We start from the raw sequence: 20,962 nt of genomic DNA on the forward strand, positions 1-20,962 counted from the left end.
CTGTGCTCAGTAATTGTTAAAATCCACAATTAAATTTGAAATCAAAATATTTTTTAATAAAATAAAATATCGTATTCATAATAGGATATAGAAAATATACAATAAACCTCATAAAGAAATGTTGTCTAATCACATTGTGTCAGTCGTCCCTTTTAAAATTGCACAGACTTTTTGTCAAAATCACTAAGCAGTTTTTGAATATATTTCCCCAACAGTATTCAAGAACCTTTGCAGAGGTTGTGTTGTGTTGTTGGATGTGCCAAGGGCAGATTTTACATTGTCTATCTGGTTAAGCATGACATTTGGATTAAGGGTGACAGCAGTGTCATATTCAGAGGCTGAAAGAGAAATGTAGGGATAGACATGCAGTGTGACAGCTTGTCAGGTTTAGGTTGATGGACTTCTTCATGATATGTGTGTGTGTGTGTGTGTGTGTGTGTGTGTGTGTGTGTGTGTGTGTGTGTGTGTGTGTGTGTGTGTGTGTGTGTCAGGAATGGTCTTAGACAAGCCTGTCTCAATCTGTTTACAGTTTCATCGTCCCTCTGTGCACAACTAACTCCTCACAGACGTTACAAGGAGTGGCCTTTACAATTAAGTTAAAATATCACAGGTTTTCCCTCGTTCCAACCCACTCTGTTCAACCCACAAAGAATGTGGTTTTACTGTAAATAAGTGGTGTAGATCATAATAAAGATTTAACACTTACAGTATGAATGACATGCAAATTGGAAAGGCCTAATGCCCTATTTCCATTCCATATAGCTAGTCAGCACATTCTCATTTGTACAAATAGGATTTCAGTACCAGAGCCAGATTTGTATTAAAATTATTTCCACTGTTTTAAACACTAACACTTTAAACACTGGAATCTATATTTTAAGTATAAATATACTGTATGACTTTGTGAAATGCTTAATTATCCTTGGATTTGGACTGAAAACTGACATTGTACACCATCCCCTGAAGCGATCACATTCTTTTAGAGCACACACACTGGTCTTGTTTGCTTCCAGCTCAGTGAATAGGTTCAGCTAAGCTGTTTTTCCAGACTCAGAGGCCTTAGCACACAGTGTCCAGTTAGAGACAGGCTTGGTATTGTGAAGAGCATGCTCGTCTCTCCTCTGAGAGTGGCAGTGAGGTGCAGGAAGTTGCACTGCAGTAATGTACATCCCACACTAAACATAATGGATGCTTGGGATCTTCAAAGAGCTGCACGAATCCTCTTGCTTTCTCTTTCTCGCTCTCATATTCCCCTCAGGGCTTCCATGATGGAGCCGTGCGTTTTCTCGTTTCTCTTCTTCCCTCTTCTCTGGTCTTTGTTCATTGCCGATCTTTTTATTCCGTTCCTCCCATCATCTTGTTCTTTCTACTCCCCCGTGGAGTTGCTTCTAAGAAAGAAAACAGAAAGAGGAGCGAGAGAAAAAGAGCTGATGAGGATCATAGTGCCTGCCTGTGCGCCTGCCTTGTTGCATTGCGTTTATAAAAAAGGGGCCACTACTTTAATGTACATGTACATATGCAAGTTGAAATGTACATCACAGTCAGAAGATGTCTGCACAATTAAGGAAACACTCAGAATACTGACACACTTGCTCTATTTAGCTTAGCATGATGCTTAGGTTTTATATCTAATATTCTCAATTATACAGATGTCCTAGATTTGAGTCTGTGTAGGTTGATTGTGTAGGTGAGCTAAAATGATGAAATGCATAATTAGTTGTGGGATTTTTTGCCACCTTGCACTTAAGCAGCATGGAAAACAAGTTATTTAAGTCTTGTTAACAGTACAGTGTGAGTAAATACTTTCTTACATGTAGTTGGTTTTACTAATTTATTCTGCATTTCCTATACATTATGCTTTTCCTTCTCTTTCTGGGACACAGTAGCTCTGTAAATGGTCTATATTACAGACTTGGTTTGGTTTCATACTTCTGTCATACACAGAGTTCTTTTTGTTGTTTGGCATAAATAGTTAGTAGCCCAAAGGGTCATGATGAAATTTATTAACTTAATGACATAATTATATGAGACGACATTTAAACCTTGAAGTTGAGTAAACCATTAAATTGACATAATATAATTACAATGACATTTTTGTAACAGACTTACATGGCAAGTTAAAAACAAAAGCCTAATTTAAAACTTATAGAATGGAAGAAACTCAAGTATAAGAAAGTGCATTAAAGTGTTGCTAACGCATCCACTGTGCTTTTTGTTCATAAAGTTTAGTCATATGCAATTTTAAAATATATAACCCTCTCTGTATGAACAGTATGCAATACTAAAATGGTAGTCATAATAATCTTTAATGATGACCAGATGATGTCATCTGACGATTCTGTTCTGTTAAACATTTCAGGTCATATAACACCCATGAGAAACTGTGATTTTAACCTCCAGAGACTTACTTGGGCAAACGAGCGGGAAAGGAAAAAAAAATGAAAGCAAAATTGTTCCCACTGGACTTTTGTGATACAAAGAGTAAAGGCCCTGTTACTGACCAAATGAAGGCAGGCTGAGACACCCAGGGCAAGCAGAATGCAGTCAGATATGCCCATAGTCCTCTTGCAGTATTTCATCAGAGTTGAATAAAATTTTTTTTTTAGATTTGTCTCTGGGACAAATAGTTGGAGGTTACAGTGACATGGCTTCCTTTTTTAGTCACAATAAATATAATGTCATTGTCATCTTAAAGTGGCTGTAAATTATTCTATACTTTATATCTGATTCAGGCATTGAAGATTCCCACCTCACACCAAACATACACCCTACCAAACATATCAGGTTTCTTCTTTGACAGTTTAACATGTGATTTCAGATAAGCTTGGCAATTATGTAGTTACACGTATGGGTTGCAGATATGTTGCAGATATGCAGGTATGATATATGAAAAATCTATACCAATCTATAACAATAATGGTGCTTTTTCTAAGTTACATAATGTACAAAATATGTGGGTGGGGGTATTCAGAAAAATAATCAACAACATGATGGTTGTAATGTACCAGAGCAGAGGGCAAATACACATATACAGAACTATTGTATTCCAAATAGACCACTCAACTTGACAACAAGCTATTAATTGTTTTGCGTCACATTCTCTTTTAGATGCATCTTATATTCTAAAATGCAAAACAAGCTAACTTCTGTTATCACTTACATTATAGCTGTTGTTCTCTTAACAGTTCTTTGACTCTCCCTTTTTCTCTCCATGTAAATAAGACAGATCATGTTTCCATGAATGATTGTAGCATTGTAATAACTTTACCCAGACTATTACTAAAAAAAGCTAAAAATCCTAAATCAAAAAATTTACTTACACAAGATGCCACTATATCAACAATTAGACATTGTTTAGTCTGTTTAATTGGAGCGCTACACAAATCCCTGTACATACCATTGTATTAAATTGAATTGTATTATTAAATCAAAACATGATAAATATGATCAAAAAACACTCAACAACTGGTTGACAAATAAGTTATAGTTATACAGCTAGAATGGTTAATGATAAAAAAAAAAAACAGGCCTGGTTAGAGTCCTAAAATATGACTAAGGTATTAGATGGCATTAGCTAGCCATCATGGGCGAATTTCCATTACAGATTGAGAAGAATGTCGGCTTTCGTTTCCAGTGAACTTTTCTGTTTTGTTGCGTAAGCTGTTGTCAGCAACAACACACTTTGTTTCATGTTAATTTATTACCTAGCCTGATACAAAGGAAGGTCCTGATTGGTAAAAACAGATGGAACATGCTGAACTAATTTTGCTGCTGAGTACAAAGACACAGACCGTTGGACAGTCTATTTTAGTGATCACTTTAAGGATGCAACACATTAAAGAAGATGCAGAGCAAGCTGCTTATACCAGCTTTATAAAATCTAACCAATCTATCTCATTTTTATTTGTATTTTTTTTCTGTGTATGCTGGTAAATATAGAGCCATGTGGGGCTGTATTTAAGTGAAAGGAAGTGAGCAAAGGGAAAAAACAATGTTTACTGTATCAGCATGTGTGGGACAAAAGCCATCAGCATAATGTGTTTTATCCTGTTTATCTGAGTATGATAAGTGCTTTCACTCTCTCTCTGTCTCTCTCTCTCTGTGTGTCTCTCTCTCTTTCTCTCTCTCTCTCTCTCTCTCTCTCTCTCTCTCTCTCTCTCTCTCTCTCTCTCTCTCTCTCTCTCTCTCTCACTGCCGCTCCATTCAGAGACTGAATGTAATTAGTTCTCATGGAGAAAAGCATAGAGTGGATGTGAGGTCTATGAGTTTAGAGACTGAAAGCTCTAGGTTTTCACTCGTATCCGATTAAAATTCCACCTCACGGCACTCAGCAACCCCTGCAAGCCTGCAAATATTATGTCTCCTTAGGAACACAATAACGGTATTTATTTCTTTATTTTGAACGTTTTTTTTTTTTGTTTTTTTTGCTTTGAGGGTGGATTTAGACAGGAAATCTTCTGATTTTCTAAGGAGAGGATTACAATATTTCTGAATGGAATCTATGGAGACAGGGATCCTTTACACAGGTGTATCCCAGCACACGTCTGTACACATACAGTACAGTATGTGTACACATGCACGATCAAAGACAAATAAAGCCATCCACATTGTTTCACTGGAAACGTTTAATCTGGGGGCTGAACTAGATATAATTAGTTATTGGAACATACACACATGCAAACACATAAAATTATAATATCTTTTTTTTATTATTATTAAAAAAATTTTTTATTAAGAAATATTATGATAGATAATCACATGTTTTTTATTATGAGAGTTGTTGTGAGTAGTGAAGGGGCCCCAAGCAGAAATGTCTTGTGAAAGAATATTATCTCGTATGTCCAAGTAGAGGCTTAGTGATGTGCCAAATATATGCTAGAGAAATTCCATGATTCAATGTTTTGAAGATAATGGCTGAAAAAAATGTTTGTGGCTTTAGAAATGTAGGGTTCTTTCTCAATAGGGGTTGAAAATTGTCCTGTGATATGTGTTCAGAGCTTCAGAACGTGTTATTAATTTTGCATTTACACAGGGAACGTTAGAGAGTGAGGTTTGAGCTAGGTGAAACCCAAATGGGAGGTCTATAATAAGATGGAAAATAGGTTTGGATTTTTTTTTGTGGAAAAATTAGACCACATTGAAAATATGGGATTTTTAATAAACAAGTTTTAGAATAAAAAAAAGTAAAACAAAGAAAACATTTTTTTCGGCATATATTATATTTAATATTCAAGATCCTGAATTATTTCTAGGTCTGTATTTAAATTTAAGCAAATGTGATATTAGCAAACTTTTGATGTGAGTGAAGATACCTATTTTCCCATGTTGTGCTAGTAATACAATTTGTAATAAAAATCTTTGTATTAAATTAGGTAAGAACTGAAAAATAGAGCCAATTTTAGTCAGACATTTTTTAACTACTAAGTTAAAAAAATTTAAAAAACCGTTAACTATGTAATGTATCCTCACTTAACCTCACTTATCCTCACTTGATATAGCATGAGTGATTGTTTGTAGGTTAAATTGTTAGTAGTTTAATTGTCTATAACAGCAGTGCTATAGTGTTATATCTAACAGTAGTGTTGGCTACAAGGGTAATTATGATTTTATAAATTGATTTATATTAATGTACTTGTTCCAATACGCTATTACAGTATTTCTGTAGTAACTCCTGCACAGGGAACTATATTGCAGATGCTTGTAATTTATAATTGAACTTAATATAGTTTTAAGGACAGAGGAAATTCTTTTGCTTTCTTTTTAACAATCTGTGTTTTTTGTTTTATGAACTTTAAGTGACAGCTAAATGTTAAAATACACATGGGGAATGACTGTTTTTAGCAGTTATAACATTACAGGATGTTCCACAACATTAAATTAACTATAAATGTTTAAAAGACATTTAAAGTATATAAATGTAATTTAATATTTCAGGATGTACAATTATAAGAAAAACAATTAACTATGCTGTGGTGTACTCATAGTATAGCATCGCATCTTTTTTTTTTTCTTACATAGCATTTTCAGAACTGCATTAAATGCTGTAAGGATACAGATTGAATTTCTTCTGTATTTTTTCACTGCACTGCAAACACTTGATTAAACTACTAATTTCTGGTGAATAGTCTGTCGTTCCCAATTTGCTGTGCTTTCACAGAGAAAAGCATTATTTCAAGGAGGGGTGCTGGCACCTCAGTCTACTTGGCACTTCCTCAAGCTTAGTTATTGTGCTTAGGAAAGCTTTTTAAATCTATGAGACAAGCAATAGAACTGGCTGAAAAAAAGACCATAATAAATCACCACACCCTCCTTTTTTAATTCTGTTTCTCCCAACACTTTTGCACAAAGCATGCATGTGCCTGTACTTACAAGAATAAACTTGACACATGCTTTTTTTTTCTCTTCTTAAGCAAAGCTACATTGATCATTAAATATTTCCCAATTAAGATGGTTCAACAAATCATTACTTATGCTACATCAACTGAAACGTTAAAGGTTTTTTTAAGACTTGTTGTGCACTATTAATGTCGCCTCACTTCAATTTTCATGAAAATACAGTGGGCACATTATTATGCAAAGAGCATTCTAAAATAAATATAATTATATATATATAAAAAAAAAATATATATATATATATATATATATATATATATATATATATATATATATATATATATATATATATATATATATATATATGTGATACTCATAATCAATAGAGTAAATCTAATTAAATGAAATTGTGTCAATGTGCTGAGCCACTTCTGTTTTTCAAGAGAATAAGAGGAGATGATTTGATTGGATATTACAGCACCATTCTTAAACATACCTCATGATGATGATGATGATGATGATGATGATGATGATGCATTCATTTAGGCCATCATACCAATACCATGTATGAGGCCTTGATCTTAACATTAAATCTATGTAAAAAATACACTGAAGTTGTCCTGGGACTTGTGGTGACCCAACATCTTATTAACACACTTTATGTTGGGTTTTCCTTCAGTTTGTCACAAGTCTGTAGGCATTTACATTTTGAAGCACTTAGCTTAAAGCCAGACTCTATTTAGTTGAAATTATACAGTACATCAGTCATTCATCCATTCTCAGTAACCACTTTATCCTGCTCAGGGTTGCGGTGGATTTGGAGCTTGTCCCTTTACCACTGGGCAAGAAGAAGGAATACACCCTGGACAAGATGCCAATCCATCACAGGGCATCACACACACACATTCCTACTTAGAGAGCAACTTATAGCAACCATTACACTGGCAGGTTTTCGGAAAGGTTGAGGAAACCAAAATTATACATCAACCTGAAATTATACATCGCATTTTGTATAATATTAGAGATTCATTTATAATTAAATCAATAATAAGTGTTTTTATTTAAATGGATTGCATGGTATGTATGTTGAGAATTACATACTATTTTCTTCAGGAGGGAGATCCTGCGCTTCTGAGCTCATTAAATTTTAATCAGAAATTCTATTTTCAGATAACTTGTAGATCCGTCTGGAGGATTTCTCATGAATAGAGGCCGCTGTTTCTTTGGGACCTCTCTGCCAAAATGAGCCCAGTGGAATAATTATATATGTGGTTAGCACATCAGTAGAGTAGGATTGATATAGCTTTAGCTGTGTTTGTCATCTGATTAGGCGACCCTTAACATTTTCACCAATGATACATGTATTAGAAGGACAGACAGTGGTACTGTGTTGTGTTTCTTTCCATACAGTTTTGTCATTAGGATATTGCTCATGAATATGAATGTAAAACACAATTTTATGCAAACAAAAACAGGACACGTATGATCTTTGAAACTTTCTGTAGTTTTTGAATATAAATTATATTTTTTGGTCCTGTAACTGTGTTTTATAAAGCATTCCTCATTTAATTTTTTCTTAACATACGGGTTAAAGTGAAATATGAATATCAATGCTGTGGCTGCATAATAAAACCTCGTCATCTAGCATAATTATCTTCAATTTATAAAGGTTGGCATCAGCACTGTATTCAATACTGTGTGGTCCTTCATGTAGAAATGAATTAGTTAAAGAATTCACAACGCATTCTTTCAAAACAAAATGTAAATAGACTGACAATCCTAGCAGCAAAAGAGCACTTGCACACCTTCATTCAATTATTCCATTAGCCATTTATGTGCCAGCAGCACAATGCATAAAATCATTAAGATCTTTTCAAACGTCAGAATAGGGAAAAACTGTGATCTATGTGACTTTATGTGTGCCATGAATTTTGGTGCCAGATGGGCTGGGTAGAGTATTTCAGAAACTCTTGGGATTTTCACATACAACAGTCTCTAGAGTTCTGAAATCGTGGGGGAAAACAAAACCTTGTGTGTGAAGAGTCTGCAGGCTAAAACTTCTTGTTGGTAAGATCAAAGGAGAATGACCAGACTGACTTGAGTGGTTGAAAAGTCTGTAGTAATTCAAATAAGCACTCTTTGCAATCGTGTTGAAAAGAAAAGATTCTCAGGAAGCACAATACATTAAACATGCAAATGGACACATTAGGTTCCACTTCTGCCAGCCAAGAGCAGGTATCAAGGGCTGTTATGGGCACAGACTCACTCAAAATGGACAGTTAACCATTTTGTTTTCAACTCTCTTATCAACAGGACATTACCACCCACAGATCTGTTGCTCGATTAATGTTATTCATTGTTCACACCATTCTGTGTAAACTCTAGGGACTCTTTTGTATTTCTTGGATTTTTTTAACTCGTTCAAGGAAACACATCACATCGAAAAAACAGAGCGCAGGCCATCCCTATCATGATGAGTCAGACAGTATGAAGGTGGTAAGGAATTGATCTCTTTCATAGTGAAATAGCATAGGTAAGCAAACACAGTGAGTGAGAACGCAAATGAGGGCGAGCAAGAGAGAAGTGTTCACTCCCAACCCCAAAGGCATGAATCACTTTACCACCCTGACAATGTGTAATATTTCTACCAGATGGAAAAAAAAAACTCTCATTTGCCACTACAGTGAGAACTGCTTCACACTTAACCCATCTATAGACTAATAATAATATTATACCAAACACATTATCTTTCCCAGGCTGATAATGTCAGTTGGTATTTGTATGATTTAGCATTTTCATAACACTGGTTGTTTAAGTTTTTTTTATTATTATTCCTAGAGAAATTATTGCACTAGGAGCTACTGTGCTTATGTACTCAGCTACAATTGCAAATGCTTCCGTAGAGTGACTTATGAGTCATTGTTCTGGTCTCATTTACATAAATGAAGACATGCAAGACAAAGAGAACAGTCTCATGCACAAAGGAGAATGCTGCTATTTTTACAGTGAGCCAACAGTGGGAAATATAATTCATGCAAATGAGCCAAACAGATAAAAGGTTTTCTTTGTCTAGCTGTTCAGTTTATCTGATGACTAAATTTAACTGCTCGCTTAATGCAGGGGTTTCGGATGAGATTTTTTGTTGTTGTTAAACCTTATTTGTTCCAGGATATTTTTTTTACCAGTAAATTATACCTGTGACATAGCCTTCTTGCACAAAAAAATAAGACAGGTAGATTAGCCAATTTACCAATGTACTGTTTCTCTTTTTAATCTTTGTATTTCAGCTATCCACTCTCCTGTGCTTGGAGGAAAATTTTCAATCATACAGGAGAAAATGAATAATCTCAGCTTTTGCTTTTATCCAAAATGGCCAAATAATCAATGCAGAAAAACTCACACTTAATTACCAAACTGGGTCAATTTACTTAAAGATAATCTGTTCCTGAAACACTTTTTTCATTTAAATATTTAAACATTTCATAATTTAATTGGTTTTCAGCATTTATGGCGTTTGATGAGTTCATTAATTAGATAGAAAATGTCTTGTTATTATGTGTACTTCCAGCAGAAAAAAAAATTCACTTTTTGACCTATGTGTAGAGAAAGAGACGACAGACTTCTGAAGGATTATCTTGTGCTGCTTTATAACAAGTCTATTAATCTAGAGTAAATGTTTAAAATGTTTTTGCAACAGACATTACTATAAAACTCTGTTTAATAGAATGCCAAGTTAACAGTTAATTCTTTGCCTTTACAGCTCCAGGGGTCCCTTAGAAGAAAGATTGAGGGACAGCCTTCTGGATATACTGTTAAGCAGAATGGCCACTTCTCTGTGGGTCCAGTGCCAGACTTCAAGCGTATTCGTATGGAGACAGGTTCTCTTCATGCTGGTGCTTGCTCTGTAAGGCAGCCTCAAAGTTTAGCTGGGTCTATAGCCCTGGGCCAAGTTCCACGACGGAAAGATCCCTTCATGATGGGCCAAAGTGTAGGCAATGATATTTTTAACATGACTCTCAGAGATATGAAGAAAGAACCGGCTGATATTCAGACCTGCAGTCAGTCATCAGCAGATAATGCAATGATGGTGTTTGACTTTAAAGATGAGGGTGGAGGACAGATTGACCCTGAACTTCAGGACCTGTTTGATGAGCTAACCAGATCGGTACCATCTCTTAATGACTTGGAGCTGGAGAAAATGCTGAAACAAGATGACGATTTTGGTTTGGATCTCGGTCGACCCAGTTCGGCAGGTGCTGGCAATCCCAGCCCGCATTTAGATAAACCAATCAAGACAGAGTACTCACCTGATTTTGGACAAGCATCCGAAAGCTCTCTAAAGCTAAGGCCAGCATCTGCTGGACCTTCTTTCTCAATGGCCAACACTACTTTGTCAACTTCTCCCATTAGTTCTGGGCAAATGACCAATAATCATATTCCACAGACCACAGGAACATCTGCTAGAGGATTACCTGCCTGGCCTGAGATGTCACATGCTGAACAGCTAAAGCAAATGGCAGCAAACCAGCAGCCCAAACAGCAGCCCAACTCTATTCTCCGCCACCAACAACAAAGCCAATCTGGAGGAGTGAGGAACTGGTCCTCCACCATTAGTGGCCACCCTAGTTCCTTTTGTCAGGAAACAGTGTCTAGCACTGCTTTGTTAAGCCAACCAAGAATTAGCTCTCAGGGCAATGGTCAGGGAAAAGGTATGCCCAACTGCCTCTTTAAGCCTAGTGGTTACAACCCATTAAATCCCCCAGACCTGAAACCTCTGAACAATAAACCAATGCTGCATTTCACCCCTAAAGCACCGACTTCAACCACAGGCCAACAAATCCCTCATATAATTGGATCACAAAGCAAACAGACTACACAGCAGCAGTCCACAGGAGGTCAAAACACGCAGTTCCAGTTGTCTATGCAATCATCATGTCTACAACCGAAACCCCTGAGGCCTCCTCTCAATCAGCATGGTCATGGAATCAATTATAAAATGAACCAACAAAGACAGGTAGGATACATTTAATGCATCTTAAACATTTTTTTAAGATATCCCAAGTAGGATATTCAGCTGATGTTTCAAGCACTTACTGTATAATACATTAAAAACTGCAGAAACAGAGAATCTAGTTTTATTTGTAAATTGATTGTAACACTGCTGGGAGTTGACAAGAATGTGTTTTAACAGACCATCAGGAAAATCAGGCTTGCTGAATCTTGTATTTAAGCTGTCTTAGTCTAGACTGATTATTTTTGTATTGGCTAATGGGAGGGACATAAGCGAACATGATTAAAATAACATTAACTGTGCATGGTGTAACATGTGACATGGTGTAACTGTGCATGGTGTTACTTGTATTTAAGATATTCAGAGGAATCCTATTTTATTGTCATGGGAATATTTAATTAATCCCAAAATCCATATTAGTTTTTCTCATAATTCTAAGTGGCTGGTCCATCTGTTCTAGTCAGCTTATGTGTACCATTAATGGAAGGGAGCAGATTTTTCTTTCTCTATTTTTTCTGGATTTGGTTGACCATGAAGCTTACATGACTTACATGTCGACTTCTACTTTTGACTCTGTTTAACTATCAGTAGCTACACTTGCAGTTAGTTTGTTGCTTGTGTCACAATAAATTGCAGTGTCTTGTGTCTTAACAGTTGCAGGGCACCCTGAATATGTATATCCCCTCAAAGCAACTTGACGAGGGTCCTGGCTCGCTAGACTGTGATGGATTAACATGCGAGACTTCTAATTTCTCCGCCTGTCACAGTTGCTCAGCGCCAAGTCATAGATGTGCACAGCAGGATTTGCTAATTGGAGTTTGTTAGCTGTGAGGGACAAGTTGTGGAAAATGACAGTAATCTGCTTAGCCTGGTGCCCGTGGTTAAACCACTGATTTGTTATGATTGGGAAGATTTAGAACATCCCCCTTTTCAGTTTTGTACAAACAGCATCTCCTACCTCTCTCTGTGCAAAACGATAACGTGAACCACACAAGACGGGTTCTCAGCACCCAGAAATCTTCTCAGTGTAGAGGCTACTAAGGGAGCAGAGATTAACCTGGATTAAATTATTGTTTATCTATTTTTCCAGTTGCAGCAAAGTTTGAAACCTGTTCAAAGGCAGCCATGCAACAAAAATTATGCAAATTAGATTAAATATTAGTTGAAATAATTCTTGATTCTGTTTATTTGAATCCTTTTAGGCCCATGGTCATTGCATGTTATACCCATGTCTGTATACTGTCGGTTTCTATGTTCACATTATGTACAATGTGCCATTACCTTTGCTCCTTCTAAATATTGGAATTTTATCATAAAAATGCCCATGGCGTTGTAGGGGGTTGAGGAAGGAGGAGAAAGGGGTGTCACCAGCCATAGCTGAAAGAATTTCAGAAGGTTGTTACAAGGCCACTGCAGCTGCTAGTCAGTGACGTTAGCATGTAGTCTGTTTAATTACCTGTTACTAAAGTCAGGAATGCTTGCAAAACTGAAGTCAGGACAATAAATAAACCTAACACGCTAACAAGAATACTTGAATAGTGAAGTAGCCATGATTAACCACACATTGTTTCATTTAATATAATTCAAGCCCCTGTTCAAGTTTTGCAAGTGGCTTTATATATTTGGCATGCACAGCACAGACAATGAAAACTAAGTCTTAATGAAATGTTTAGAAATTTATTGTAGGTAGCCTGCACAGGATACATACTCAAAAGGCATTCATTAGTGCATACTACAAAAAATGTTAAGGGTATTCCATGGAATTACATTCATATAGGAGCCAGCAAGTTTAGGTTTTGGAAGAGGTACAGCTGAGGACTGAGCAACTATGCGACAGAACTCAGTGACAGAAACATTATATTAAAATAAATACAGGAAAATACAGCTATTAAAAATGCATCAGTGTGTTTACTTTTAAGTAGTAATGCTAATGAGCAAAAGAAATACCGTTTAAAAAGAAACTTTAAAGCTAAGTTCCACAACCAGATGTGGAAATATCTTTTATTAGAGACCAACAAGTCATAAAAAGTAGGTCTGTAAAAGCTAACTTTTAATACATCCAATAGAAAATTGTGTATGCTGAGAGCTATATGAGTCGAAGAGATATCTGCATGGTTAATTTAGGTTGATATTTTCGAATGTTTTTCTGGAAGTTAAGAAAGTCTTAAACATTTGCTCTTCTTATGAAACTGCCATTTAGGCACTGAAAGAAATACTGCTGTTGGCAGCACTGATGGGGTTAAACACGCTGCTAAAATGGAAACAAAGGCACAGCTTCTGCTACAACAGGGGAGAAAAATGGGAGTGCTCAGAGTCTTCCCACAGTCAACTGAATTAGTAATGCCATGGAAATAAAGGTCCCGAAATGGTGCCACAGTCCCTCTGGAACCCTCGTGAACAGAGCTGAACTTCCTCCCACCAGGAGCAGCTTGCAGAATTCTTGTGAAAAGATCAAGATATTGGCTGTTTTTCATTTTCTTGTTCTCACAGTTTGCTGATCAGTTGTCAGCTTGAGTGCATCAAAACTGGGTATTTTAAAGGGTGTTGAAGCCTATGATAAAAACCTAATAGACATGTTCGGGTCCATATGGAAGGCAAAGCACATCTTTCTCTATTTGGAAAATTGCACATATGGCTTTTTTATGTGCTGTGTTACACGGCTAGTCCTGCTTTCATTATGTTCATTTTATGCTGAATGTCTCATATTTATGACTGAAGTGTTGTGATGATTGGCCACAATCAGTCACAAATAAGTAATTCATGGGCTTGTTGGTTTGTAGGTGAGACATTTGGCCCTGCAAGATTGATTATAACCATTATGGCATAATTGTGAATATTATGGCATGTATAGTTTGCAAATTAATTTACATTAGATATAATTTACATGTATAATTGTGGCATCTAATTGTCAATGGTTTAAAACAACAACAACAAAAAAACAGAAAACACAATTACAGTGATTGTAATTATTAAAATGCCCACTTTAAGAGGAGAAAATGCACAGTTTTTACAAATATTGTCAGTGAAACATTGCTGATGATGCATTCTCTCAATTTTTAATTCACTTACAAAAACAAAGCCTCTCTCAGCAATTCTGCACACAATTTTTGGCCTGGATCTGTAACATATTTGAGGCATTTATGGGAGTTCAGTTTCCAGAGTCATAAAATATAAAATGTTGACATTTGGTTTCAATAAAATACAAGGTTTTATAAAGCACATTTACACATAAGCTCAGTCTATCACTGAATGTTATATTCTTCAATTACAGCACATGTTCACGGGTTCTCTATTTTATCGGGTTATTTTTTCGCCTTCATTTTTGCTGGATTCCCATCCTAGTGGAAAAAAGAGGAGGGGGTGCCAGGTTGTTGGAGCTGCACAGCAAGGCGAGTGCTTGTTTCCTGGGAAAGCGATCCGGGGCCAAGTCCAGATGCCGAGCTGCTCCCTGGGGACAGCGTTCCTGCCTTTAGTCTGCAGGAAGTGTTGTGAGAGAGCAGCAAGGCTCGGGCCTAGAGCCCTGTCAGCTGCTTGTAATGCGTGGTAGAATGAGAGCCTAAATCACAGCCCTCCTTTATGGAGTCCGCAACCACATGTGGTATTCATTTAACGATGTACTGAAGAGCGAAGAGTGGAGCAGAGATGGAAAACAGCTTTATGACACATCAGGATGACAAAGAGTGGATTAGAGAGCCGTCCATGCTAATGAAACTTTCAGTCCCTCCCACCCATACAAGAACGGACCACTGAAAGGCAATTTGAAAGTAACATAAGGGCAGTTTGAATTGTGTTCCGACTGCTCATGATTTTTCACCATGCCTCTAATTGAAGGAATCACAAAGCAAGGAATGAGTTTTCAAATCTTGCTTTCTTGTGCTAAAAAAAGTGGGGAAATAACTAGTTCTTGGAAGTCTGACTGAGCTTACATCACCAGAGAAAAGTGAGGAGTTTGTTTAAAATACGATGGGTATAAGATTTATAAACTTAATACTTCCTGTAGTCCTATTAAAACCGATGATCTGCAAAATACCATATGCATATTTCAGCAAAAAAAAAAACATCTCCGTCATCATATTGAAGAAGTTCATCTGAACTCACAGCAGGGAAAACAATGCTCTTCACTTGCCCTCCAATTAATTAGTAGACTTTCCAGGACTGATCTATCTCAGCATGGGACCTCAGAAAGTTCCTGTTCAGCTCCTCTGAGGCACGGCCTGTGCTGCTGCAGATACGGTTGCCCCTGATTCAGACCTCATCTAAAGTGTACTTTTTAAAATCCCCTTTTCCATGGCTTGCTGAAACAGGGAATTCCTCCCATAACACACAGGCTTATTTTCAGTGCTTTTGTTGAAAGGACCTCCAGTGTAGTTTTCTGGAGATGGATTCTAATTTAGACGTCAGTTCTCAAAGCAGTGGCCTTTCGCTACGCTGCTGTTGAAGCCTGAGAAATGTTTCATGTACACTGTGTGTGTTTGAGTGAATAGGATAACATGACCAGGGTTTGTTCTGGGAAAGCTTGCAGTAAATATTTTACTCGCTTAAAAATTCTACCAGTCTTGTGTGTGGTTGTAACTATTTAATTAATTGGTTATTTAAATAACTATTATCTGATCTATAATGCAGAATGACAGGCTGTTACCTGACACTGAAAGAAGTATTACAAACAAATATATAGGAAACACTAAAACAATTCTTAAGCTTTTTTTTTTGCGTATTGTAATCACAGGAACCTTTTTTTTTTATATGTCTCCAATTATTCAACAATTTGCTCTATATAATTTAATGAGTATAATTAAACTGTAGTGTACAGTGTCATGGTCACTCAAACAGGCTCAATAACACCTGTACAGGAGCTGAATTTGCGTTTCCTTACTGCAACTGATTTGAAACACTGCTTTTGCAATGAAAATTCAAAGGCAGGTTTTTCAACAGATCGCTGGCATGATGGTGGGGTTTTTTTGTTAAAGAGGAACTGATTTGTTAATGGTCGCATATCTGATTTGTTTGAGGGAGGAGTTAATGGGGGAGTCAGCTGCATTTGGTGAAGAATATTGGTATTCAAAGCAGGTTCAGGGGCCATATAATTTACAGGTGAGGAGAAAATTGGAAGATTGTCGATTTCCAAATAGCAAAATATGCACATATGAAATAACTTTTTCTGCCATGTGAGAGGCACTTCTATCCTGATGGAAGTGCTCTTTTTTCAGGATGGCTCAGTAAAGGGGTTGATGAAAATAATACAATTATATGCTCTAAGCTTCACAGCAGAGATTTAGGCGTGACAAGTGCTCTCCAGTACAATAATCAAAATATAATTCAGGGGATATCTTTTAGAAACAAATTGTTCATCTGCTGGAGTTTAAGAGACTTGTAAGATAAATGCCAAGACACATTAAAGCTCTGCTGGTGGCTCGAGGTGGTCCAAAAAAAATTTTCTTTTCTTTTCTTTTTTTTTTTTTTTTTTTTTTTTTTAACCAGTCTGAATATTGCATTGGAATATTTGATGTCTACAAGAGAAAAGTTTTGGTCATGGAAGCTCCTTGTCTGGCTTATGAGTACATTTTTTTAAAAAGAAAAAAGGGGGAAAAAGGTACTTCAAGAGATCTGTCATGTGAAGTATTATATTGAATGTCAACATTTTAGCAAAATTCTAACATGTTCTCACAAGTCAACCAAATAACAGTTTGTCAGCCATGTCATATGTGAAACCTTTTTTCATAATGAAATGAATTTTCTTTGTTGGGGAATTTGGGGAATTGGGTGGCACCGTGTGCTCCATGAAACACGCTTTAAAGTAATTGGTAAAGCCTGCCATCTAGTGGACAAGCAATATAATCACAAGGCCCAATCAACTAGACCTCAAAGAAGCACGTATACTGAATTGATAAAGCGTTATATAAAGATCTCACTTAAATATCAGAACTTGCAATATTACTGTATATTTGAATACAATGTTATTAATTATTAATTTATATTAGATGCATTTAGTTGAATTATTTAAATTGATCATATTTCATTATTCAGATCTCATTTGATTTGTTTCAATTCATTATTAATTCAGAAAAAATGTATTAAAAATGTAACAATAAATTATTAATTCATTAAGTATTAATTAAAAATGAGTTATTAATTAGTTATAACAATGTCTTATCTGTTTAAAGGGATTGGCACCAGGGCCACGTTTCTCAGCAAACGGTTGTCTGGTGACACAGCAGCAGCATCCGTCTGCACCGAGCACTCAGCAGATAAACAACGGCAAAGGACAGAGACAGCTAAGCCAACCTCAGCAGCACACCAATGATACAGTGAGTAACAATTTAAAACTGATACACTCTGCATCGCAATCTTTTTCTGCTGTCATCCGCTACACAGTGAGACGTGATACAATCTGCACCAAGTGAACCCTAAATTCAACGGATACAAGGTTGTAAAACACGCTTGCTTCTTTTGCAGTTTAGAGTAACTCCTATGTTTTGGCATACTAATTTACGAACAAAAGAATATCAGAAAAAAACTGTAGCTTTCCTGGATGAAAATGTGGAAGTAAAATTTGCTGCTCCTATTAGAAATCTCAGAAATACTGCACACATTAACTTTAGATTATTGTCTGGACCCTCAGATTTTACAGCCAGAGGTTCTGTTCATTTTCTTTTCCATTTTCATTTATATTTCAGGAGAAATTCAACCCACAGGATCAGTTTAACAGGCATCTAACAAGACCTCCACCTGACTACAAACAACCACAGCTTCCAAATCTTTACCCAGGTACTTTTCTCTTTTTTTTTTTTTTTACTTTTTTAATACGGAACCTTTTGCTCCTTCTGTTAAATCTGTTAATAAAACACATTGCACCACAAAATGTGATTAAACTAACACTGAGCATCTGAATTGTTTAAAAAAACGCATTATTAGTCAACCATGAACTCAAGAACTGCTATGGTCTTAAAACTGTTTTTTTCAGAGTAGTGTTTCTCCTGATCTACACAAAAGGAATGTATTTTTCTTAGTCTCAGTCACTACATGAGCATTATTATGTTAATCAATTCAAAGCGTCATCTGATTGCATCCTATTATCTTCTCATCTTATTATTATGAAACTTTGATTTCAGTTCATTTCTCTGTCGATGTTTGTACACGTTCAAGCTTCACTTGTCATGACAATTTCCATTCCAATCATACTCATGAGCTGTATTGTGTCCAGGTCTGGCATCGTCCCCAATGTCCAGTAACAGCTCTGACCAGAGGGAGATCCAGTCTATTTCATGCCATTTACCCAATGGCCAAGGAGTCAAAATGACACCCAACTCTGGAGACAGAATGTTTCCCAGTAGATCTGATCATTCGGAAGTCCAGAACTGTGCAGGTCAACTGCACCAACAGCCTAACAGCCAGATGCAAATTGGGATGAATCAAAACAAGCCACAGTTCCAGGGAATTGCTCCTACCACACAACATATAAGAACCAGTGCAAGCCAAGATTCAGTCCTTGGCCAAGGACTGGGATGCATGACCCCCACTGGAAGCAGGGACACTGGCATGAGCTGGGAAAATGTTACCAAGCAACTAGATGTAAAGAGACTTCCAGGTGCAGTATTACCTCAAAGTGCACAAACAGATGCTCATTTCCCACCAAGACATATTGGCCCACCAAATCAGGTAGTGTCCCATTCTGGAGTGATCCCTTTAAACCCAGGCATTAGAGGATCTGCTCCTAGAGCCAGCCAGCCACGCATACCCCCACTTCCTGGGATTAGCAGACTAAACCAATCCTCTCCCACACAACAGGGGTGCATGAGCACATACGGAGGCACAGCACAAAGCCCTGGTTCCTATCAGAACAACCGCCCAGGCCGCCTCACATTTGATTTTCTGCAGGATGGAGATAATACAGTACCAGGGATCAATGCAGACTCAGACTTCATCGATTCTTTGCTTAAGTCAGGTTCAGGCAACGATGACTGGATGAAAGACATAAACCTAGAAGAGATTCTGGGAGGTCATACATGAACAATAGTCTCAGGAAGACAAAGAGAATGAGAAATGAGAATATTTTGTTATTTTACTAAGTAGTTTAGTGATTGAAGAATTTAAAGATATTCAAACTTATTTTTTAAAGCACCTAACATAAGGGACTGGCTTGCATTCTTAAACTCAAGATTCTGAAGAGATATCAACTATTATGCTGTTGTTTTTTTGTTGTTATTTTTTTTATTCATGTGGATGTTTTGCAGGTATCATTATACTGTAGAATTAGCTTTTAATCAAATAATCTAATCTGTTATAAAGATCCATGTTCACAGTATTTAAGGTCTTCATAGTATCTTATGTAACTATACGCATCTCTTTGTAAACTTATGGAGTTTGGTAAGTACTGTAAAAGTCAGCTGTAGACATATTGCGACACAATGCAGCAAGCTGGCACACGTACAGTAAGATCCTAAAGATTAGTGAAAGAGATGCTCATTTAATCTAGTTTGTCATTCAACCCGAATAAGACAAAAGAAACGTAGTCTGTGTTGATTTAAAAAACCTGTGGTGGCAATTAAAAGCTAAAATGGCAGAGATGTTATTTATGAGTGTATACCCTGATGTAAGATCTTCGTGTGAGTCTAAACAGTACATCTTGAAGCTCCATCTCTAAAACTGAAACCCTGGGACGTGATTTGGGCAGAAATGTAAGATTGGATTCTCTTTATCCGGTTACAGAAATAGTCCAAGCAGACATTAAGTATTAAAAATGTCTCAATAAGTCCTATTTCTAATATTGTATTTATAAATGTTTATTATACCTTGTGATTTTTTTTGTAAGACTAGTCTTTTATATATTGCTCTATAAGGCTGTAATAAATGTGCATATCCTGTGATGTCAATTTAGCCTTTGAATACTGACAATTCCAATAAACTACATTTATGCAGAATCAATGACCATTTGTTTATCATTTAGTGTGTACTGCTTTCTGAACATTTTATCAAATAGAATGCGCCTGTGACAGGACAGTAAACATATTTCCATTAACAGGATTGTAAACTCTTGCCAGTCAGCACAGTGCTGCAGTGGCTCGAGTTGCCACATTAGAGCTCCAGGGTCCCTAGTTCCATATTGTTCTCAGGTTACCATCTGTGTGGAGTTTCTGTGCATGTGTTCTCCCTGTGTGTGTGTGTGTGTGTGTGTGTGTGTGTGTGTGTGTGTGTGTGTGTGTGTGTGTGTGTGTGTGTGTGTGTGTGTGGTAACTGAAGATGAATGAATGAATTATCCTAAAACCTATTAAAATGTGCTTTTCCAAAGCCTTTTGACATTGTTAAAAAAAACCCACAAAATATAAATGTACAGTGGCAGTTTTTATTTTTACTTTTATATTACATGTAAGTGCAGTTCTGTTTTTTCATTTTTTAATTGTAAAAGAGCAAACAGACTATTTATGGTAAGATTATAATGAATGTGTTGTGTGTTGAAGGGAAGATGAATCTTAACATAAAAGTTTATTTAAGGCCTGACCTGTTTTGTGGTTAATTTATATAGTCACAAATTTAAAAAACTAGGGCTGTCAAAATGAACGTGTTAATTAGGCATTAACGCAAATTCATTTTAATTTTATTAGTGCACGATTAATGCAGCGC

General features: G+C 36.5%; 1 protein-coding gene and 1 long non-coding RNA gene across 3 annotated transcripts in view; both read left to right on the top strand.

Annotated features, from left to right (window-relative positions):
- The window catches only part of maml2 (mastermind like transcriptional coactivator 2), a 43,007-nt gene extending 22,745 nt beyond the window's left edge, over nt 1-20,262 (top strand). For both annotated transcript variants that reach the window (XM_083548368.1, XM_083548369.1), the window contains exons 2-5: nt 10,094-11,347; nt 17,506-17,649; nt 18,019-18,109; nt 18,546-20,262. In XM_083548368.1, coding sequence (XP_083404494.1) covers nt 10,094-11,347; nt 17,506-17,649; nt 18,019-18,109; nt 18,546-19,351 — 2,295 coding nt within the window. In that variant the 3' untranslated portion in view covers nt 19,352-20,262. The remainder of the gene's footprint in view (nt 1-10,093; nt 11,348-17,505; nt 17,650-18,018; nt 18,110-18,545) is intronic.
- LOC310729887 lies at nt 11,354-14,272 on the top strand. Its single transcript, XR_014534685.1, has 2 exons — nt 11,354-13,131; nt 13,507-14,272. It is a non-coding gene; the product is annotated as an uncharacterized lncRNA (long non-coding RNA).
- Nucleotides 20,263-20,962: the final 700 nt, after the last annotated feature.

Source organism: Silurus aristotelis (genome assembly GCF_946808225.1).
Source record: "Silurus aristotelis genome assembly, chromosome: 8".
NCBI classification, from domain to species: Eukaryota; Metazoa; Chordata; class Actinopteri; order Siluriformes; family Siluridae; genus Silurus; species Silurus aristotelis.